This window comes from Leuresthes tenuis, unplaced genomic scaffold, assembly GCF_036924035.1.
Source record: "Leuresthes tenuis unplaced genomic scaffold, fLeuTen1.0.hap1 SCAF_2, whole genome shotgun sequence".
Taxonomy (NCBI): Eukaryota; Metazoa; Chordata; class Actinopteri; order Atheriniformes; family Atherinopsidae; genus Leuresthes; species Leuresthes tenuis.
Window position 1 is genome coordinate 21134249 of NW_027325356.1, and position 23582 is coordinate 21157830.

Here is a 23582-nt window from a genome sequence, read left to right on the forward strand (position 1 = left end):
TTAAATCCTAAAATCAAGTATTTGATATTCAACATTGCGATTAAACACACACAAAGAATTCACTTGTCTTTTTGAATTTCACAACAAGTAAAAATATACATAAGAAAGGTCATTATCATGTATTTGTACAATGAATAAATGCTTATTTGAACACTTGTGTTGCTCAAATCACTGAGAAGAAGACCCTCGTCTTCCTCTGTCTGCAGACAGTTTGCATGCCTGGACAGTGACTCACCATCAGTGTTGTGTCCAGAAGTTTCAGCTGGGCCCAAAGGAGCCTGTGGGGCCCAGTGCCAATAGTAACTGTTTTCAAAAAAGGGAGTTCACTTGAGCCAGCTGGGAGTGACCTTTGACTTACCTTCCATGACTCATCCCTTTTTTAGTCCATCCGCGTGGAGGCCCTCTAATGCCCCGTGACACCCTTTATCGGCCCCTGTTTACCCTTTGTGAGCCCTCGGCTTCATCTGTCTTCTGTCAAAAACAGCCTCTTTCCATGAGGAGTTGCTAGCTGTAGTGCTGACACTGGATTCCTTCTTCGTCTCCACAGAGAAGGAGAATCCATATGAGGACGTCGACCTGAAGCGGAAGAGTTTTGGTCGGAAGTCTGGTCTGTTGGTGAGCACCTCTTGCAGCACTATGGACAGGAAGCTGAACTCTCCACCTCAAGTAAGTCATAGGCCTTCTGGCATCCAGAGCACTGGGATGTTTTCCTATAGTAAACATGACAGAGATGTTTTCCTGTGGTAACTAACATTCCCTCTCTGTGTGTGAGTGCTGAGTCCTGGATAAGATCTGTAAAAGAATCTCACACCTCATTTGTGTCACTGCAGGAAACAGTTTGACATGTTTAGACCAAGCGATGTTCACTGAAAAGCTCATCTGCACGTTTGGCTTACTCACATCAGTGCTAAAGCTCTGGTCTCAGTCTAGTCTGTTGGCAATACTACAGCTCCCTTGCCAGGTCTATAACAGAACAGGAAATGCTGCATTTATCTATAGTGCAACCAAACAAACATTTGCTCTTTTGATAAAGAAGCCCATCAATAATTGGAATTTTTGCTATTTACACCATGAGAAAATACATTCTGATTTAATGCTGCACACAACGGGATGAGCAGGTTTCACAGAAGCATTTCAAAGAGCCCATATTATGCTTATTTACAGGTTCATCATTTTATATTCTACTGGAATAGGTTTCCCTGCTTATTGTTGATTATTTTTCTCATACTTCACATTGCTGCAGCAGCTCTTGTCCTTGTTCTGTCTGAAGGACATCATGTCTTTTAGGTCCTCCCTCCTGAAAGACCCAGTCTACTCTGATTGTGGAGTGCAAGACAACTGATAATTCTTTGAGTTATGCCAAACCACCCACTAGGCTATATTACAAATGTTCTGTATGGTGTTGTGATAAAGTAAAAGAAGAGAAGACTGGACTCCAAAACAAGGTGGTTCAGGCAGATTAGGAGCAGCTTTTTCACTTGGAGAGGATAGATATTTTAGTCTGGACTTTGAACATTGTAACTTTAAGGAAAAATCACAAACAAGTATAATATGACAGATTTTTTAACGGAACATATGTTTTTGGAATCAATCTGTTATTTCTAATCTATACTAAAACCTACAACTGTAAAAAGACGTCTGTATGAGGTCAGAAGCACTTGTGCTCAAAAAGGCACATCGAGAGAGGAAATTGTTCAAAGAAATAGTGAACCTCTCCACGGAAGTTATACTGTGTACACAGCATAGAAAACTTAAAGGACAATACCTTCAATAGAATCTCTTGAATAACATTTTGTTATGCCCTTAGGAATAAATTAATTCGACCAAATTGTCTGCCCTCTGTTCTCTGTAACCAGTTGCCTTCCAAACCAAGTAGCCAGTCTCTTCGCCTCCCTGGTCCGAGCGACAAGAAGAGCCACCGGATGTCGCAGCTGTCAAAGCGCTACAGCCATGATGAAACGCTCCCTATTTTCCATATCGGCCTACTGGATGATAGCCTCTGTAGCCCTAGTGATACCCTGCCCTCAGACAGGCACTGGAGGATCCCCAAGGTACACACTGCTAGATTCCACACAAACAGCTTCATTAAGTTCTTGCAGAGCTCCGACTGTGTTCTCTTTCCGTTCCTGTCTCACAGACTAGCTCAGGTTTCTGTCAGGACCAAGTCAAGGAAAGAACAACTCTGGATCATTTGCAGAACTTTAGATTGGAAGAAATGTTTTAAAGACACTGTGCCATGATGCATTGAATTACAATGAGAATTTCAGCTTTTGGTTTAATCTTCTGCAACCCTTTCACACACAGCTTCAGTTTTTCACACTGTTACTTTTGGCCCAGTACACGCCTGCTTCTTCCATACTTAGGATCAAAAGAGGCAGAACTTTTGAGTTTTTCAAAGAGAATTTCCTCTTGTCTCTGCTTGCAGCTGGTCCAGAGGATCAACTCCATTTACTGCACTAAACGTGGGAAGAAGAGGCTTAAGAAGCTGTCTATGTCCAATATTGAGACGGCATCTCTCAGAGGTAAGGGGGGGTCCTCATTCCTTTTTATCCACAGGTCAGATAAGTGAGTAAATATTTGTGCCTCAGCCTCCCACATAGACTTTTCTCTCCCATGACATAAACCTGTTTGTGAAAGTACCCTCTGACCCATAGAAAACTTCATGTCTGTCTAATATTTGTCTTCAGATGACAACAGTGAGAGTGAGAGTGATTCCGATGACAGGTTCAAAGGTGAGTGACCACAGCTTTCATCTGCAGAGCTGGACTGCTAAACCTCTGTTAGCTCTGAACTTGGAATTTAGCAAGTGACTATTATATTAAACTAACTGAAACATAAGCCACATGCACTGATTATCAGTGTACCGTACAACATTTATCACATCTAAATTCAATGAGTTGGAAGAATACACTGACTTCACAGAGCCAGATGAATATGTTCAACATCATTACATGCCTTGACTAGCTTAAGCTAATATCGTGTGTGTTTCATGCTATTCTACAACTTATGGATTTTGTGTGATTATTTTTTGCTTCCCTCCTCAGCTCACACCCAGAGGTTACTGAAACTGCAGTCCATCCTTCGACGAGCTCCGAGCTACCGTACACTGGAGCTGCAGCTCATTGAGTGGCAGGAGAGGGAGCTCTTTGAGTACTTTGTGGTGGTTTCTCTGAAAAAGAAACCCAGCAAGAACTCTTACACCCCTGAGGTCACCTACCAGTTCCCCAAGGTAAAAGCACAAGGGTCAGGGTTGTGGGGGGGCTGGAACCTATCCCAGCATTCATTGGGCAAGGTTGCCGGTCCATCACAGGGCCACATAGAGACAAACAAGCATCCACACTCACACTCACTCCTAGGGACAATTTCACGTCACCAATTAACTGAACATGCATGTTTTTGGGCGGTGCGAGGAAGCTGGAGTACCCAGAGAGAACCCATGCATACACATGGAGAACATGCAAACCCCAGTCAGGAATTGAACCTGCAACCCTCTTGCTGTGAGGTGACGCTAAAATTGTAAAACAATAAGGCACAAATTAATTTCCAGCCTCTTACCTCCTTGTTGGAAGTCTAATAATGAACTTTGATTCAAATTAAAAAGAAGCTTTATGGGCATGGAAAACAAATATTTACAAGCCGATACCAGAGTCAACCTTTTAAAAAGATGATAATGATAGAGATATAGATAACAATAGAGTTTACATAAACTAAATTAAATCTATCTTTTAACATATATAGAGTGTTTGAACATACAGTTAAACATTATATTATAGATGATAGATTTGTAAATTGGCTACAATGGCTAAAAGTACAAATATTAGTCAGTTAGTTAGTTTCTTTTGTTATCTTTATGTAGTGTTGAAATCCTTTTCAGGCTGTTTTTCTTCTTATTTCTTTCTTATGTTCATTCAATGTCTATTCCAGTACGTGTAGAGCAATACAACGAAGATTTACACAAAATGGGTACCCAGTAAGTTAAAATGCCGCACTGAGTGTTCCTGGTCAGTCTCACCTGGACAGAGAATATTTTGGCCAACAGTCCTATATTTCTGGATAAATGTTAAATAAAGGAACAAAAAAATTAAATCAAGAGAAATATATCAGAGCCCCTGAACTGAAGCCATCATTGAACTTTCTTCAGTGACATTGTTATTGTTAGTAGTAATAATAGTTATGATATATTATGCAAACATCTCTTAAGCTTTCCCCTCTGGGAGCTTTCCGTCATTCATGACCAAGAAAGTGTTTAAGCCAGTAATGCCAACCAATGTTTTGCGGGTTTTCTCGCCCGTGATTTTGCTTCTTTGTTCACAATGTAAAGCTGTGTGGGCAATTTCCATTTGTAGCTCAGTGCCATTAGATTAGATTTCCTTTATGGAGCTTGTTAACAGTTGAAAATAGTCGAAATCCATTTCTGTCACATGGAAGTGTTTTTAGTTGTCAATAAACAGATTTTAAAGTGGTTTGGTTCAGCAGAGGTGTCCCCTGGGAGAAGTATATCTCCACCAGCCAGAGGGAAGCTCACTCTGTGGTAGAGTCAGAGGGGACTGGAGAGGCCAAAGGTTTAACCTGAACGAGAGACATGTTAGTCTGGTCATTTACAGGTCACATGAACATCCACAGGGAATTTTAATTCCTGTCCTTTCCTTTCCTTCTCCTTCCCTCTCCTCTCACAGTTGGAGAGGCTCACCAAGCAGATGAGGGAGGCAGAGCAGAGACTCAAAGCTATTCCCCAGTTCTGTTTCCCAGATGCAAAAGACTGGAGTCCTGTGTCCGAGTACGCCAGGTATGAGCACAAATCCTCCACAAATGGTCATTACCCTAAATTGTCCTTTTGATCATTATAAAACTAGCCGTTGAGATACATTTTTAGGCATTGAATAGATTGAGGTTTTCTAGCTACATTTAGTAAAAATGTTTATGAAAATGTAAATTAATGCAATTTTCTAAAAAAATAACATTCCTGCCTGCAGAACTTTTTGAAACAGCAGCTCGTCATTAACAATAGTTATTCCATCCTTGTTGCTAACTTGTAGGATAAACTCTCTGCCTGCTAAACCATACCAAATGTGTTGTGCTCTGCCTTTTTAATTACAAATACGTGTCGCTGTCTCCGTTTCTGTTTGTCTTTGTGTTCATTCGTGGTTTGTTCGGCAGTGAGACCTTCTCCTTCATGTTGACCGGAGAGGATGGCAGCAGGAGGTTTGGGTACTGCAGACGCCTGCTGGTAAGCTCCCATTCGGCTCCTCATCCTTTGCACCAGGTTCATGCCCCGCTGAGCCCTGTTTGTTGTTACAGACGCTTCTATTTGAACATGCGATGCCGTTTTCCTGTGGGGATGTTAACATGTTGCGTGATCGTCTGCTGTGGTAACAGGAAATAAATCATCAAAAATAAAAAATAAACTGTGCTAAGCTGAACTGGGTATGAAACAGGATTTAAAGATTAAAATCAGTGGAAAAAAAATTGTTGCAGAAATACACTATCATTGTAAATGTTGTAGCAGCTGATCAGCATTAGTGTCCAGCCCAGGAAATGACTCAACATAGTGTAGTAGGAGAATAACAAACACCCAAACCACACATTTCGGAGTAGTGATTTTTGTTCATCACAGACTTCGATAAATATATTTAACTGCATTTATGAATCTGTCATTATAAATGTATTTCGACAAAGAAAACTAGTTATTATCCAAAAAAGCTGGACCTCAGCCATAGAAAATGTAATAAAAATAAAGTAACTGCAGATAAAAACAAAGTTAGGGTTGACTCATTCAATTTAACAAGGGTTTCTCAAGAGAGGCAAGACAAAGAGAAACCATGAAAAATCCAAATGTTGTCATTCTGGAGCCTTTCCCCTCCATAATGAGACTGTGGAGCGCTTTGAAGTGTTTTGCCGAGCCTCCCATTTAGCTTGTGGGTAGAGAGCATGACTGTGTGGGATTCTGTCCCTACGCTGTTGATTTTGTTTGCCATTTGGTATTTTTGAGTGTGTTTATGTGAGAGTATGTTTTCCAGTGTGTGTTGAGTGTTTGAGAGCTGAACAACTGCGTATTTCTTTGGCCAAGAGAAGGTTTTTAACCCTCAGTTATGCATGATGTGCTCTGTTGATCTGAGATTTACCTCGACAGAAGCAGACTTTAATGAAGGCAGAGAGAGGTGAGCTGCTTCCCTCCAGTAACTTTGTTTCCTCCCTGCTGTCTGTCCAGCATTTGGCAGCAACCGAGCATTCCTGAGGACTTGAATCAAACCCCACACAGTTGATTTAATCATCCATTTGGAAAAGCAGAGGAGAAACAAGAGGAGAAAATTGTATACCTAATATGGACAAGTGGATTGGCGCTTGTTGAGTGCTTGTATTCATTTGTGTCTGAGTGTCTCTGCCCCTGTTGTTTGACGCACATAATGGTCCAGAAGAGAGCAGAAGACAGTAGATATGATCAGCAGGAGCAGATAAACCACCTGTGTTTAGGAAGGAGGTAACCACATGAAAGGCTTTCACCTCAGATAACTGATCATATTAAAGACCTCCTCATGTTACTGTGTGTCATGGTGGTGCACTGTCCTGGCTGTATGACCCTTTATATGCTTTTGTATAAACAGATTTAATTTGCAAAGTTCAATTTACTCTTTGACTCTCCTAAAAATCCCAACGGTTGATGGAAGTGTAATGCTGTACTTCTGGACCTCCAATTAAAGTGTATTTATAGCTGGTTTAAGAACATCTGGAGATGTATCTGTTCACATCCGATCTCTGTTTTCTTTCTTGTCCAGCCGACTGGGAAAGGACCTCGCCTTCCAGAGGTGTACTGTGTCATCAGCAGGCTGGGCTGTTTTGACTTGTTCTCCACAGTGAGTTCAGTCTTGTCCTTTTGCCAAACAATTATGCATGAAACACACACACACAGACACAAGCACACGTACAAAAACCAGTCAAAGCCACCTAGCTGTATGTGGTGCTGTAGCTGTGGTTAACCGTCTGACAGCTGACGGAAATGACTTTCAGCCGTACCTCAGCTTACTGGTAGACCTTACTTCAGTCTTTGTTATTTCCCAAAGTAATAGTTTCCTTTTGTCTCAGGTGAGAACAGTCACTCTGTTTGACTTTTCCAACCTTTTCTGATTACTTTGATAATTCAATGTGAGCAAATCCAGACTGTTAAAACAAACAACACAGAGGAACACAGAATATAATTTAAAGTAGCTGCACAATAGTGATGAATTATTTGCATACTGTAGTAATAGTGCGTGATTTGTAAACATATCGCTTACCTTCTTCAAAGTTTGTCTAGTTTGGCATCACATGATATTTTAGGACCTTTGAGAACACAACAGCAGGAAATCTCAGATGAACAGGAAGCTATTTAATAGTTTTGCTCATGATAAAGGAGGATGGCAGTGTTTGATTTCAGAGGGAGTTGTGTGTGAGAGAAAGAGACGGACAGTTGGAGAGATTGAGTGGGGTGATATCATATGACCTCAAAAATGAGCGATTCTTCCAATTAACTTTCCAGATGGGAGACCAAAACATGCAGACAAGCACACAGGGTGGAATTTTCCAATCACACAGGCATGGAAATAGATTCATTTGCTATTTTACAAAACAGAAAATTAATGTGAAGTTTGAGCCAGCTGCCAGTGCTGAAAAGCAATATATTTACATTTACTGTCATCATTGCCAGTAAGCTTGATGGCTACTGATTGCTGAAGTATGTGAAGGAAGCCGTGTTCTTTACTACCACATCCAGATCCTGGATGAGGTGGAGAGACGGAGAGGCGTCTCGGCAGCGCTGGTCTATCCCTTCATGAGGAGTCTGATGGAGTCCCCCTTTCCTGCACCAGGGAAGATTATCAAAGTAAAGACCTTCTTACCCGGTGAAGGAAACGAGGTCAGAGCTGCTGCCAAAGCAGAACGCATCTGTTTTCCCTAATTTAATTGGGACCATTAACCCAAATAATACTCAAAAACAGCAAGGCAGGAAAAATACTCCATATTCTTTGTGGTCATTCAGGTCATCGAACTGAGGCGGCCCACAGACTCCAGACTGGAGCACGTGGACTTTGACAGTCTGTTCAGATGCCTCAGTGTACGACAGGTGATACGCGTCTTTGCCTCGCTGCTGCTGGAGCGCAGAGTCATCTTTGTGGCTGATAAACTCAGGTGAGTTTTCCACCACTCCCAGTCTGCTGAGTCATGAATCTTTCACTGTGATGTGATGTGATGTGAAATCTCTTGATGAGCATGAAAAAGGGCCTAATGTTGCAATATTCCTCCTTTGATGTGTCCATTTACTTGTTCATTTGTCACAGTTGCTTTCCTTCAATCAGTATGAGTCATTTGATCTCTCTTTACTTTCATCAGTCCTCTGTACAAAGTTGGTACATTATGTAAACTTTAGATTAAAAGTGATGGCAATTTAAGCCCCATAGTTGTTTATAAGCTGTGCAAAGGCAACAAATTGAAAGCTGAAACTTTGAATTAGTCTCACATTTGAAACAATAAAAAGTTTCAACTGGAACTGAGGACTTGAGAATATTTTTCTAGCAAAATGTTTTCCCATCCCTTGTTGAAATGGGATTTCAGCTGCTCAACAGTTTAGGGCCTCCTTTGACATTTCAGAATGAGCCAGATGTTTTCTGTGGTTGACAGGTCTGGACTGTAGCAGAATAGTTTAGTAGTTTATATGTCTCACAATTATAAGTACATATATACTTACACATATATATGTATACATACTGTATCTATATATGTACAGTATATATATGCATATACATTAAAGGTGCCGTGGATGTGTCAGTTAGCCATGCTATGCGCTTAATGCACCCCGCTTTCATACGATACTATTATGGAGGTTGCTAACTTTATAGGCCTTGTCTTCTTAGCCCTGAGGATCAACTATACCTGATAAAAAAAATTAAAACTTTGACTCTTGCAGACCACCGTGTGGTCAATAATGTTTCCATATCTTGTTTCTGTTTTTTTCTGAGTGAGTGAAACAGTCTTTATAAGTGCTCCTGAGCCCATGCAGTGATTTCCACCACAGATTAGTTTATTTTAAGTGAAGTGCTGCCGGCAATGCCTAAAAAATGGGCCCAAAGATAACTGCCATGTTGTTTTTTTTTACTCTTGACCTTTGTGTGGAGATTTCTCTGGATTCTCTGAATAATTTAATTATATTAGATATCATGGATGAGGAAATCCCCAAGATCTTTATGAGTTTGAGAAGTGTTATTCTTCAATAACTGGGCGATTTGTCCACACAGTCTCCCCTGATGCGGTGAATCTCTTCCGTTTTTTCTTACAGACTCATACTCATTCATTTTGCTGACCTGTTGCCAGGTAACATAACTAGCTGTGAGATCATTCACGTTTTTTTCTCTTAGCATTATACAACTTCTCCAGGCTTATGTTTACCTCTACCAGCTCTTTTTTATTTCAACATATATTGCATTAATTTCAAATTTCGTTCAAACTTTGAACTTTGTCGTTGAGAATTGTTGTTATCAAATTGTTATTATTGTTGAGAATTTGAATAGTTGTCTTTGTATAAAGGTTTACTTTAATATTAGTTTTTAAATTTATCATTACTATTTCTCACTGTTTTTGCTTGCAATTTACAGAGCATTCTAACTAAATGAAAACCAAGGTTGAACATCATTTTTCCTAATGTTGCACAAACAAAAAATACTCCAAACTGTTAAAATCTCAGGCTTTTGGTATGATATAAGATTATCAAGGCCTTTCTGACATGAATAATGGAGTCACATGACTTGTGAAGGGCAAGAAACTAAGAGTTGATTTAAATATCTTGATATCTCACAGGGCAGCATGGGGGTGTGGTGGTTGGCACGAAGGTTCCCAGTTAAGTTCTCAGCTGGGATCTTTCTGTATTATACCCTGCCTTTCACCCGATTGTAGGCTCCAGCCTACCTGTAACCCTGAATAGGATAAAGTGGGTATGAAAAATGAATGATGTCACTCCCGAGTCATCACTTCTCAATCAGATCCAACTGTAGCATCCTGTCTTAGCAGAGCTTAGCTGTTTAGAGATGATATTAATGGTCAAGTTTTGTTGGCAGGATTCCAGTGACCTGCACAAAGTGTTTTTGTTTGCTGTTCATCTTCCACCGAGAAACTAGAATAGTTTGAAGTTAGACACAGCTTAAGAGTCAGCTTGTTTCAATCAGCCTGCAAATTTTACTTTTCATGGTACAGCTAAATGAACACATGATTGTACTGTTGCTTCATACTGTGGTTTTGTCAGTTGGGCTCAACCGATGCACCACGTGTAACTTTCAGTCAGCTGGTCACATGCCAGGTTTGATATCAGAAGTACAGCGGGTCACATCAGTGAGAGTCACCGTCAGAGGGGAACAGGGTGGGGTCTGATAAGATGTGAAGAGTCCCTGAGGACCCCGTGTCCCGGTCTGTCCTGTTGTTACAGAAAAGAGAGGGGTACTTTTAGAGCAATGGAGGCGAGGGTGGAGTGGGAGGAGATTTTGGGAGAAGTAATCTCTCCACATATCAGAGCTCAGTTTAAACAAACATCAGTGGGGGCAGTGACTGTGAAGGGAAGGAATGCACTTCCTGTGTGTGCGACTCTGCCCTATGTGATCTGTGGCTCAGCTGTCGCCGTTTGACTTACGATGCCACGTTCACTCCCTACATATGAGCGACTTCTCTGCCTGTGTCCCTGGAGAAGATTGTGTCTTTGCTGCTCATTACCAGACGTGATAACATCTAGGAGTCATAGGGAGAGAATCAAGAAGTAACTCACAATACAATATTATTGTGACGTGCTGCCCACAAGCAACTATTCTGCAATTATTTTGTGAGATCTTGATGAACAATCTTTCATCCCTGACAGATAGAGCTTTCTATGTTTCTGGATGAATGTGACCTTAAGGATTATCATAGTGCCAGAAAGTCCTAAAGTTAGATACGTATGATCAAGTTTAACTCTAAGGATTTCCCAGGCTTTCAATCTCAATCTTATTTGTGTTTGTTAAGAAATAAACATAGCTCTAATGGGCCATAGTAATGAACATATAAATCATGCAATTATGAAATGCACTAGCTACTATGACAAAATTCAGTAAAACACAAGTGTCTTCATTCATTTCGTCCTCAGAGAATTAAACCAGTTAACTTTGGTTGGCCTATGACTTTTCAACGATGAAGTATTTGTCACATTGAGGGAGATGTCGGAAAGAATTGAATATTCTGTTATATATAACTATGGTACAGCTATTCTTGTCCATCTTAAGAGGATTTGTAGTAACTTTAGTGATGTTTTTATTATTCATTTAACACCATTATGATATTAAACTTTCATTTGTTTCCAAACTTTTGATTAATTTAGGAGTTAATGACATTCCCATCAACCTCAGTAGCTGCTTGAATATTAATGCTAATCACCTGACATGCTAAACCATGGTAGTGAAAACAGTGAAGATTATACCCGCTAACATTATTGTGCACTAATGTAAAGTGGAGAAACATCTAAATCAAGTTACAGAAAACTCATATGAGTGGAGTAAAAAGAACATAAAGTGCCATGCTATATGCTATATGTATATTTGTGCAAACCTTGTGGGTGTGTGTTCGTGGCCACGTGTGTTGCAAACACACACGCGGTGCTCCTTTGTTTTGATTTAATTTGAAAGCAGTGACAGGGCCTCACTGCAGCATTAATGACTTCTGTTATAAAAAAGCTTCTCCCTCTGGAACTCTGGGACATACTCCATTCCCAGAATACCTCAGCTGTAGAGACATGATCTGTTTTTTTTTCTCTGAAGTGTGTATCCAACACATGCAAGAACAAAAGAGGAAAATCCATTTTGGGCGATGGTTGCATTCACTCAACTCTTGTAATATTACTCTGAAAACTGTTGTTTTCACTTGAAAAGTCTGCACAGACAATTTTACTTCAAAGTTGTCATCCACCATCTCTTGCCTGTCATAACAAGTCAGAGGAATTCATCATCAACTATGTCACTGTGTAATAGCTTAACTCAACTGACCTGTAGGTGCTGACTGAGTTTTGTCACTGTTGCCTACTTAAATAAGCAGTCTTGTCTGTCTTCAGGCTACAGTTGATAACGGTTAGCCGATTGTATGTGCACGTCTGGATTTATTTCTTAGCATGCAGAAAAGCACTCTGAAAGTTGAACGTGTTCCTGAATATTGGCTCTTAGGGGCTGTTCCTCATGTAACTCCATTATTAAGATAACAGCTATTACATTTATCTGTAAATGAAAACTAAACATTAAACCTGTAATCTTTAACTTGCAGTTTAACAGGCACATCTCTCCCACCACATGAAGAATACACATGAGAGAATGTTCTTGCTTTAATATGCCCTGCATAATTTCAATTTGTTTTGCTCCCATTAATGTGTATATGATTGTCTTGTTGCAGCTAGTGTCTGTGACATATACTGATTCTGGTGATAGAGAAGTGGAGAGGGGAATTTTATGAAATCTTAGAGGTCTGTGTTTGGGAGGAAAGTTTAAAATGGAGGAGACTGCAGAGGGAAACTAAACAATGGCTTTTCTCAGAGTCATGGTGAATTAATCAAGCTCACTTTTCTGTGGTACAGAGTGCTGCTTGGGTTTCTGCATGAACATACTCTTGTCTCCCCTTGTGGTTAAACCACATGACTAAAAGTACAAAATATGATGTATCCAGAGTGTGCGGCGTCTTGCTATGTTTTTGTAATAATCCATTATCTAAAACTGAGTATGTACATCATCAATGTGTTATTCTGCTGCACTTTTATAACCAAAGGTGATTGTAAACTGGGGAGAACTATTGTTTCTGCTGCAACCATTTTGCAAACACGTTTGGTAAGCATGCTCATGTCATTTCGTCGTCTCTTACTGTAAAACACTTTCTCTAACATGCTGTGCAGAGCTGGTAACAAGCCAAAACCATGTTTAACAGCTCTAATGGTTTCCCATGAGGTATTTAGCTACGAGGTAGAGTGAAACTGACCCACTGTAAACATTTGAAATGTTTATGCTCTTCAAAGAGTCAACTAAGATGTGCATATTGGGTGGTGCTAGACTCAGCACAAAGGGGGCTCAAAGGGGGTGGAGCAATGTCGTGGTGGATCAAGTATTGAAAGGCGCTTTTACCAATACCAATACATTATTGTGAAATAATTTAATATTAATACAATTAACATACAGTATTGATTAAATGATTAATGTAAAATCCTTTGCTGATTATATTCTCAACTGAACGATTGCTTAGATTGTAAAAATACAGCCGATGCTTTAAATGATCTAAATTATTAAACAGAAATTTTACTTTGTTACACAATTTTCTGAACTATTTGTCATTCATGCTTGGTTAATCCAATAAACATTTTAGCTTTACTTTCAGATTAATTTCAAATGTAACAAAACATTATACAATAAGCTTGTCATGAATACTGTATTAAAATCTTAATTAGAAAAGCAACTATTTAGAAAAGCTGTGACAATTTTCTCATTAAAGCTGTGGAGTATAAGTAACAACTATCACAGATTTAAAAAAGTAAAGTAAAATTCCGCTGGTTAAGTGGTCATGGGCAGCGATTTAGTATAAGTAGCTACACAGCTGTGATCAGTTCAGAGGAACAGAATATATCTAAAACAGGTTGTCAGACATGTCCAAATCTTCCACGCTCTATTTGCTCTGATTTACATTTTTACAAAAAAAGAGTTTAGTAACACAAACAGTAGAGCTGTCTACACACAGGTACTGTACAGTGTCTTAGTACTTAGTGTCTTTTTTATAAATGGAAATAGTGCTATATATATATATCTGTTCATACTGCAGTTCATTTGTTGTTATTTTTTTCCCTCTTGATTTGTACTTTCTCTCTATTTTATTTCCTAACTAGATTTAAAAACACATGAGTTAAGTTAATAGTCTCACCATTACTTCATCACTCTATGTCATGGCATTCAGCCGACCAATGGTGTAACTGCAGCTCGACAGGAACAGACTTCCGCTGTTTTGGTTTGGCCAAAAAGTATCTCAGCACTGGCCCCCTGTTGACTGTGGGCCCTGGAGTGGTCACACCCTCTGCCCCCGCCGGCACTCTGCCTATGGCTGTTACGAGAGTCTGGCCAGCTGATTTTTACATCGGTCTCATTCTCTCAAACATAAGCAGCTGCATTTGCTCGACAGGCAGCCTTAATCAAATTCAGACAATATTGAAGTTTTAATAGGAACATGGATAGAGTTTTCCATTGGGAGGCTCTTTCTTTCTATAAAATGGCTTCTGCTGTTAGAGTGAGAGTGGATGGTTGCAGATCCTTACAGACAGGAAGTAAGGGAAAACCATTTGGGGACTAAGTGAGCAAGCAGAGAACATTTTGCTTAAGGACAAAAATACACCGTGCACCACTTTCCCTATAGGGCTGCATGTACTCTTCCAGGTGTTATTTTGAGAAGAGCTGTAACATTGTGCAGCCTTTCAGCACAGCTGTTGTCTGACAGCATTGGTTTGGTTTGCTCTCTGTCTGGTGGTCTTTGTCTTCTGGCTGTGGAATCAGTTTCATCCATGCCAGGACTGGTTGGTCGACACAGTACAAAGCTTCAAAGCAAGGGATCATAATGCTTTTGTCCATGTCCCTCCCTCTTTCTTAAATACCGAAGTGCGCCTTGCTCCTCCTCTCAGCTTTGCAGACTAAGCCTCCAGGAGTATGTGCCAGTTCAGCCTCACAGATATTAAGCCAGGCCTGGCAGCGCTTTGAGAGCTAATATGTCATGATTAGCTCCCAAACCTCAACACATAACAGCTTTGCACACACAGATCTTCAGAACTTTTTTGTTTCCTGCAAGTGGTATCTTAAATTTCTAAATTTTAAAATGTGTAATCGTTTTGAAGTTAATCAAAGAAAATTTGAGCTCATGCACGAGGGACGTAATTTTTTTTACAAGGGATTGATAACACAGACAGATGCGAAGATTCAACTTAAGAAACTAGCCAAAGTCCGTGTGATGAAACAGTAACGGGTCTGTATCTCGGCCAAATTCAGGTCAACACATATGTGGCATAGTTGGCCAGAATACAGCCAAATGTGTCAACTCTCAGTCCAAACTTGAAACATTTGAACTGTTAAGTTTGGAATTCCAGTAGGAAAAATCAACTCAACAACGCCCTGAAGGTTGAAAGAATCTCAGCCTCAACCTCAAACTCCATCATAGCTGCTCTGTGCATTAAAAATAAAAGGTAACTGCAGTAATAAACAGTTTATTAGCATGTCTGTCAGTTTGTGTCTTATTTAATCAGTACAGAAAACACTGTCCTTCCTCTATCAGTGAACAAGTTGTTAATGATTAAAGATTAATTCATTGTTATCTGAAATCTCCCTTTGCTTTTGTTGTTTAATTAAAACTTCTTCACTTTTTATTGTCATTATTGCCTTTCAATTCTTCTCAGTTCGTGGACGTGGAGCTCAGTAAACATGCTCTTTCTTTTCTTTGTTTTTTGAGCCATCATTGTCTGAAGTTTGGGTCTGGATTTAGTGGGAATGTTCCTCTTTCTTTCCAAGGTTGAGTGGCAACCTCTGGTAGCGCAGAGTGTTTTCATTGCAAGTTCATTTTCTCCCAGGAGTGTGTGGTTTGCGAATGAGTGTAATTGATCCTTTTGGTATCACTGGTGTGTTGGGCCACGTGTAGCCTGTAGCGAAGGTTTTTCTGAGTTCTGTGCCCCATCACTCCCTGTTGGAACTCGTCTAACCCAGGAGACGGGATCTGTTAGGAATTATCAAGCCCTCCTCAGGCAAATGGAAATCAGACTGGCCAAAGTAAAGCTGCAAGTGCTTCGCGTTATGAGTGAGCTGGAAGAGGCCTGAAGAAGTCTGAAAGCTGTGATTATTTTAGCCTTTGGGTTTTCGCTGTTGTAATTCTGTTTCGCCCTGTCAAGAAAACACTTTTTAATCTTGGCAATTTGACTCATGGGAAGTCGAGATGAGAAAGATTTTGGCAAACATGTAGCCTGAATAAATACTGTGGAAAAGGCAGAGGGCGTTCTTTCTCCCAGCATGTTGATTATGCTACTGATCCCAGTTCTCTGTATGTGGCTCGAAACGGCAGTCAGTAAAGTTTCTCTGTGTTGAAATTGAATGAGGTTACATAAAATCCAATAACTTGAATGTCCTCTCTGCTGTTGATGACAGCGTCTGTGGAAAGCATTCCTCATTAAAAGTCTACATATCTCAAACGGGGTGCGCTTGCATACCATGTTTGATCCCTGGTCTTGTTCTTGATCCATACTGATTTAGTGGTCTTTTGTGTTGTATGTGTGTGTGTGTGTATGATTGGAACCATAGTTTATTTTCACTGTTTTTGTGTACATGGACTGGACAGTATGTGGAAGACAGAGAGGAGGAGGGTCAGCCACTGTCAACAAGCGATGGATCGTGAGAAAGATGTGCTGCTATTTGTGATCCTAATGTTATACCACAGCTGTTAAAGTTAAACCAAACTGCTGCTTTTTGGTATTGCGTCAACGAGCTTTCAGCTTAACTATAGCAACATGTCAGAGTCACGCCACCCCTGATGACAGACTACAGTAATGTCACAATGATACATTTCACTGGAGTCAACCTTAGTCATTGTGGTTTGTAGTAGATTGTTTTAAACTCAAAGTGGGTGAAGTGCAATAGACCAAGGCTTTCATTAGTCTGGAAGTTATTGTAGCATATAAAAGCACAAAAACCAATTCCTTTTCTTAAAGTGTAAGAACTGTTGGATTCTGCTGTACCTTAGATGAGCTACGGTAAGAACAAAGAGTTAAAGTACAGAGTGCTTAACAGGGCTGCTTTGCCTCATAAAAAAGTTGCCGTTTCTGGGAAAAGAGGATCAAACAGTCATTTAACCTGAGTGAAAGTCTTAGAGATGGAACCGCACAGTTTAAAATCTTTTTACATAGCCCAGTTAGTGGCTGTATAAAAATGATTTAAGCTATTTGAAGGCAACTAAATAGATTTAAACTTTATTGAAGTTCATGATTTCGTAGGTGGTGTACTTCAGATAAAATAATTCTCGACTACATCATTTTAAACTGTAGAGAAAAGTTCAATGTGGCCTGTTTTGGCCTTAATCAAATGCTACAAACTGATAATTTTTTGAGGCAGTAAGACTACATTTTTTAACTCCATGAACCAGTTTCACTATGAATTGTGGACCTTGTTTTTTGTCATCATACATCTTATGACACATCGGGAGGGACGGAGAATTTGGATGCGTGTCCACCAATTAGCTTAAATCATCCTGCAGCCCAACACATTCATATTTCCTTCATCCTAACTGCACCAGTGAGCACGCCTACATGACACGAAAAGAAGAAACTAATTATTGTGTTAGTCCGACCAAAACCAGGCTTTTAAAATGTATGTAAACATGTTGGTCCTGGGGTTCAACTGGTTGAGCAGGTGCCTCATTTACTGAGGTTGAGGCTCCTCAATGCAGCAGGCCTGGGTCTGATTACTGGCTTGGGCCCTTTGATGCACGTCATTCCATCAGTGATCATAAATTGTGTCTTGGTGCGCCTGATATTTTAAGCTAGGAGTACCAGTGCTGTGAGAGAAAATAGTTACTCTGAAGACCTGCTTTAGTGTGGTGTGGCTTCTGCAGGCTGTTGGTGTACGAGTATGAACGTGATGGATGGCTCTCTTTTTTTGTCTTCCATCATCAGTACCCTGTCCAGCTGCATGCATGCAGTGGTAGCGCTGCTCTACCCCTTCTCCTGGCAACACACCTTCATCCCTGTGCTGCCAGGGTCCATGTTGGATATTGTCTGCTGCCCCACACCCTTCCTGGTTGGGCTGCTGTCCAGCTCGCTGCCTAAACTTAAAGATCTGCCAGTAGAGGAGGTGAGTCTTCCTCTGATTGCAATTTATTATCCAGAGTCTGAAGTTTACCTTTCAAACAGATGTCTTTTACATTCTTTATGTCCCTGATGGCTCCATTTCTGTCTCTTTGTTCCATTTTCTGATTGAAGCCTGCATTTTGGAATACTGGACATGTGTAACCTGGTACATAAGTTGTAACAATATAGATTCAGAGTAATCTCTTTATTAACTATAGACTGTTACTCTTTGATCTCCTTTGTCTCTAATCTTATTATGTTACTTATTTTAACGTTTTGAACCAGCCAGGTGACTTCAAAACAAAGGAAATTCAGTCAAAACTGAGGTCATATTTTCTGGCTTTTGTAACATTCTCTACTCGTTCATTTTCACCTCTACATTACTAGTATGTGTAGCCTCAGATAAACAACTAGAGACCCCAAGTAGTTTCAGTCAAAGACCTTCAGGTCCTGTCATCCTTCAGTTCCTGGTTTTAGCTCATGATAGATAGTTTGACAGCTGAAGCCCAATGGGGAAAACATTTGAGGGAGGAAAGTAATTTTATATTTCTTTCTGACAGTGTTTTCTTTCCTTTCCTCAGGCTTTAATGGTCGACCTGGGAACTGACCGCTTCATCCGACAGGTTGGCGCACACGCTTACAAAACAAAGAAGAAACCTGAACTTTGTCAGACTTTTCTTGAGTCACTTGCTTTAAGAATATGTATGAGCATCCTATTGGTTTATGGTTTTTGTTAGTACGACACAGACTGTCTCAAACTACTAGCTAAAACTATCAAATATTAAGAATCATAAGCCAGTAGTCATAGCAGACAAAATTAAGTTGAAACTGTAAAAGTGCTGAATGTATCAGGCTGAGCTGCAACTTTACCTGGAGTCACAGCATCTCGCTATAAACAAGTTGTAAAACATGCTGTTCTCAGTAAGACTCAGACTTTGAAGCTAATCTCCCAGCCAATGCTGTTTATCTCTGGTGACTGCAGTACTTTCAACTGTTTATAGATGGACGACGAGGCCTCGCTGTTGCCGCGGAAACTTCAAGCAGCTCTCGAGCAAGCGCTGGAGCAGAGGAATGACATCATCAACCAGGACTCTGACAGCGAGTCAGACGAAGGTGAGTAAGTGACAGATCATTTCTCACTAACACAACAGATGATGTCCTGGTTTATTGGAGTTACGGTGCTCAGTCTGTGTGTCTATGAAACTCACTGGGAAATTACACCATCTGCACAGATGTCTTTGTGAGTCATAAAGGCTCATTTTGGAGGTGAGATCATGGTGTTACTGATGACAAAAGTGTGCTTTATGACCTGATGATTGTGTTAGGTAACGAATTCATGTTTAAATGTTAAGTTTGCTGATCCTTGCTAAATCCTAAAGTGCTACTGTTCAGTTCAGAATTTTTACAGTTGGTTATCATATAACACCTTATGATTTGTTGCATTAAAGGTCTTAGAAATTATCCCTAGAAACTAGCACTTTTGAGAAAAACTTAGCAGGTGATTACATGAAGCATCTCTTAGTCTCACAAGAGTTCAGCTGTTTCACACGATTAATGCTGGATGTTTTACAGTCATCACCAACCACTGATGCTCGAGTACTGCGATGTAACACACAACTATAAAACCTAGATACATATTATATATTACTATTAAATATTTCTGACCATCTTCTGTGAAGACATAAATTATCGATTAAGTCACTTCCCATATGGTCTAGCGGTTAGGATTCCTGGTTTTCACCCAGGTGGCCCGGGTTCGACTCCCGGTGTGGGAACAAGGTTTTTAGTGACGGTACTTAGCTGATTAAAACAACAATTACAGAGTGATTTACATGACAACAATTACAGAGTGATTTACATGACAAAACATTGAAAAGAAGCTGAGTTTCTTATAATGATGATGTGGAAGGTTCGAATAACAGCTACTACACGTCAATCACACCCTGTTTACACAAGTGTGTAATCCATACCATGAGACTTGACCAGCCCTCAGTTCAGTCTGTCAGGTGAAAGGAAAGATGGAATACCAGGGCATGCAAAATTTATGACAAATAAACTATATTTTCCATCAAATGAATGAAGATAATTAGTAAAAGCCTCAGGTCTGCTGAAATGAACTTTGATGACTCCTATTAACGTCGTACAATAACAGTTCTGGTTGTTCTGGTCATGTCTACCACTGCATTTCAACGCAGATATCTTTTTAAGTCTCAGCTCAAGTTCTTTCAGGGGGAGTCAATTAAAACTTCAGGGTTGTCACATTCATATTGTGACTCTTTTCTGTAAACTTGTTCAGATTTTCACTTTCACGCTCTAAAGACATTAGCGGTGTAAGAGGAATAAAAGCAAAGAGAAAAAAACACATTATTTGTATTTTCCTTCCAGATCTGTGTGACATGATTTAGGCAGTTTGACCAGTCAAAAGGGGATCCTATTTCATATCACACAGTGTGACATGCCTATTTGTCAACTCATCATGATTCCAGTGCTAATAGCTGTGCTCAGTGATTATTCCCTTTTTTATGTCTGCAGAGTATAACTCCTTGAACAGTTTGGTGTCAGAGGCCTTCATCCGCTTTTTCCTTGAAACTATCGGACATTACTCCCTGTTCATCACTCAGAACGAGCGCGGAGAGCGCGTTTTCCAAAGAGAGGCTTTCCGCAAGTCTGTAGCATCAAAGAGCATCCGTCGTTTCCTGAGTGTCTTCATGGAGTCTCAGATGTTTGCAGGGTTCATTCAAGATCGGGAGCTGAGGAAAACTCGGGCTAAAGGTAAATTCTTGTTGACTGAGTGTCGCTGGTTTCTGTGGTCGTCCTTTCCTCCTTAAAATATGCAATCTCAGGGATATGCACTTCTCTTTCTGGACCCCCCCCCCTTGCAATCTGAGCAGTGACTGTGCCGAAGGATGTGTTGCGCTCATACTGACCTCTAGTGGCTGAAATCTTTCACCTGCATGTTCTCTCACCACATCATTTAAAATTTCCTGGCAGAAAGCGCTTGTCACTTCCTGGATTACTGAGATGCGTCATGCCTTCTTCTTTTCGTCTCTGTTGTCTTCTTGACAGGCCTGTTTCAGCAGAGGGTGGATCAGTATCTGGAGGAGCTGCCAGACACAGAGCAAAGTGGAGTTAACAAGTTCCTGAAAGGCCTTGGTGAGTTCTGCAGTGGATGTAGTGCACGAGGCAGGTCACAGATTCCAGTGGTGTAACCAGTTTTAACGTTCAGCTGCATAAACAGAAGTTTCATTATTCCTCCTGCAACTTTGTTGTGCATTCTCACACAGTGATACTTGTGTGTTACATTTCTTTACACAGGATGCCACACCTCACATTTCACATTTTGTCTCGTTTAACACCGATATGCTGAGGACAAAAGTTTATTTGTGTTCAACTGAAATCTCTCTACATACAACACATTTCTGCCCCATTGTGATGTGCACATAATGAAAATACCTACAGCATGCACGCACTAAAACTACTACATTTTTGTATCAGTTCAACTTCTAAAACACATGTAAACATGTTTGTCTCAACAAAAGCATATGAATCAAGCTTCTCAGACCTGGACTAACACCCAAATAATGAGGTGGAGTTTAAATCACTACTGCACGAATATGCTCAACTGGACTTAAATGGGCTTTGGTGTTCTGCACATGCTCCATATTTTGGATCTTTTTGTAAAAACAGTAGAGTAAGATTATCTTCATACAGCTGCATTTCCAGACTATTGCTCCTATCTAATAAAACCCTGATTTTATAACAACAGCATCAAACAAAATCACCATTTAAGTTACTTAAAGACAAATTCTGTGCAGTAAATTTGGCTATACTTTCATATACTACGATCTCTCACAGAGAAAGTTAGATGCAGCGGAAGGTCTTGTACAGTTTCTCACACAGTCCGCAGCTTTGCAGCATTAGATATCTGTCAATAACTTGATTGCACTCACATGCATGTATACTGGGACAAAGATGATGGTCCAGTTAAATGACCAAGTTGAGCTGTAACTCCACTCAACTGTGCATGTGGCCCTGCTGACTGAGAGGGAACTGAGAGGGAAGATATTTTTTCGGGAGAAAAACAATGTGACACAAAAAGTCCTAATTCAAAGCAGAGTATTTCTGGGTCTTTAAACATTTCTGGTGATGATCTTTTTAAGAGCTTATCAGGAAATCACACACATTAGCAAATATTTAGATTTCTACAAAGGCTCAGATATGGCATAAAAGAGAATTCCGGTTTATTTCAACTGAGCATATTTCCCATCAGTGTTGCTGTTGTGGTTCAGAGTGTCCTCTGTGCACTCTGCAGCTCCACTGCAGGGTTTCGGGAAAACCAAGAGTTGCTCAATAAACCGTGTTTATTTCTTCCATTAACATGAGTGTTCTTTAGGTTTCCAAAAGAGGCATTCTCACACATCATGATTCATTTTGACTGTTTGTTTTCAAGTCTGACCAAAGGTAAACACAGGAGTGAGCCATGTAGAAGGCTACTTTAACTTTAGGGGTGTACACCAAGATTACTTGCCAAAGTTGTGAATTATTGACCAACTGCTTCTCGTTTGTTCTGGTTTGCACACACAGTGTTTAGCACAATACTGAGTATGACATACTACAATATGGTATAATGATAGCAATATTAATGGCAAATTCATCAGGTTGAACAGAAGCTCTCCTTTAAATCAGACCAAACCTTGCGTTTCAATGAATTTAATTTGTTTGTTTGTTTCCCCTCGTTTCCAGGAAGTAAAATGAAGTTTCTCCACAAGAAGAACTGAGAGGGGTGGGGGGATCTGAAGACCCACAAGTATCTCCTACAGGATTCTCAGCTTTTTGTCTTTTGTCGAATATTTTAAAAACAGAAACATGTACATATTCTTTCACTGTAAGCTGTGATACTCTTCAGTGTATGTTTATAGTACCTTGTGAGGCAGTGATAACAGGACGGTACACAGCGAGTCGTAGAGTAACCACTGATGTCCAGGTGTGCTTGTGAGGAGTGTTATCAGAGCGTATGAGTGTATGTGACCTGATGTGGACGTAGATGTACAGTTCATATGTTTTTATTCTGCATTATTTTACAACAGTGTTGTCCTCTGTTTAAGGAGTCTATTCGAAAACTGTACATGCATTGAGATAATGAAGAAAAAACATTTTTACTCTTCATAGTCTTTGGCTTCTGTTATTAAATATAGTCATATAAGAGCTTTAAATGTCTGACTGTGTTTAATTTTCTAATAATAACCATTTTCAGTATTTTTGTCGATCTTCCCTTTGAAGTTTTCTACAAAGTGTTTCTTACTTTGTTTTTGCCAGCTCATAAACACAAGACCCAAAGTTAAGAGATATCACATTGTTGGAACAGAAAATAGAAATTCACATTTTGTCAGATCATATAAAATCACCTCTTTCCCCTTTCATTCATTTTATAAATTCACATCTCAGTGACAGTTGTCCTCAAAGCTTTGCATTTGGAGGAGATGGTAAGATCCCAAACGGCACAGTAGTCTAGCACAAGCTACCACATGCTGCTGGTAACCTAATTATGTCTGTGCACATCACTCCGGTGGCTGTCACTGCCGTGCTGTTATTAGCTCTCCTTACTGAGAGACTCGCTGTGGGTGCCAGGTGCCATCTTACTATTTGTGTCCTTTACAGCAGTTAAGAGTAATGTATATTCAGAAAATCTGCACAGCCATTAACATCTGTT

The 23582-nt window shown here is 40.1% G+C and overlaps 1 protein-coding gene and 1 non-coding gene across 4 annotated transcripts in view; both read left to right on the forward strand.

The window, feature by feature from the left end:
- Positions 1–23085, forward strand: part of dennd2b (DENN domain containing 2B) — a 53483-nt gene extending 30398 nt beyond the window's left edge. For 2 of the 3 annotated variants that reach the window (XM_072380632.1, XM_072380631.1), the window contains exons 5-20: positions 548–666; positions 1857–2051; positions 2426–2522; positions 2688–2732; positions 3045–3229; positions 4677–4786; positions 5158–5227; positions 6774–6851; positions 7748–7888; positions 8012–8160; positions 17699–17876; positions 18454–18495; positions 18874–18985; positions 20405–20644; positions 20939–21025; positions 22616–23085. In XM_072380632.1, coding sequence (XP_072236733.1) covers positions 548–666; positions 1857–2051; positions 2426–2522; positions 2688–2732; positions 3045–3229; positions 4677–4786; positions 5158–5227; positions 6774–6851; positions 7748–7888; positions 8012–8160; positions 17699–17876; positions 18454–18495; positions 18874–18985; positions 20405–20644; positions 20939–21025; positions 22616–22650 — 1883 coding nt within the window. In that variant the 3' untranslated portion in view covers positions 22651–23085. Of the gene's footprint in view, positions 1–547; positions 667–1856; positions 2052–2425; positions 2523–2687; positions 2733–3044; positions 3230–4676; positions 4787–5157; positions 5228–6773; positions 6852–7747; positions 7889–8011; positions 8161–17698; positions 17877–18453; positions 18496–18873; positions 18990–20404; positions 20645–20938; positions 21026–22615 lie in introns of those variants that run through there. The other variant, XM_072380633.1, reaches the window with a different exon arrangement.
- trnae-uuc (transfer RNA glutamic acid (anticodon UUC)) lies at positions 19576–19647 on the forward strand. Its single transcript has one exon. It is a non-coding gene; the product is annotated as a tRNA-Glu (tRNA).
- Positions 23086–23582: the final 497 nt, after the last annotated feature.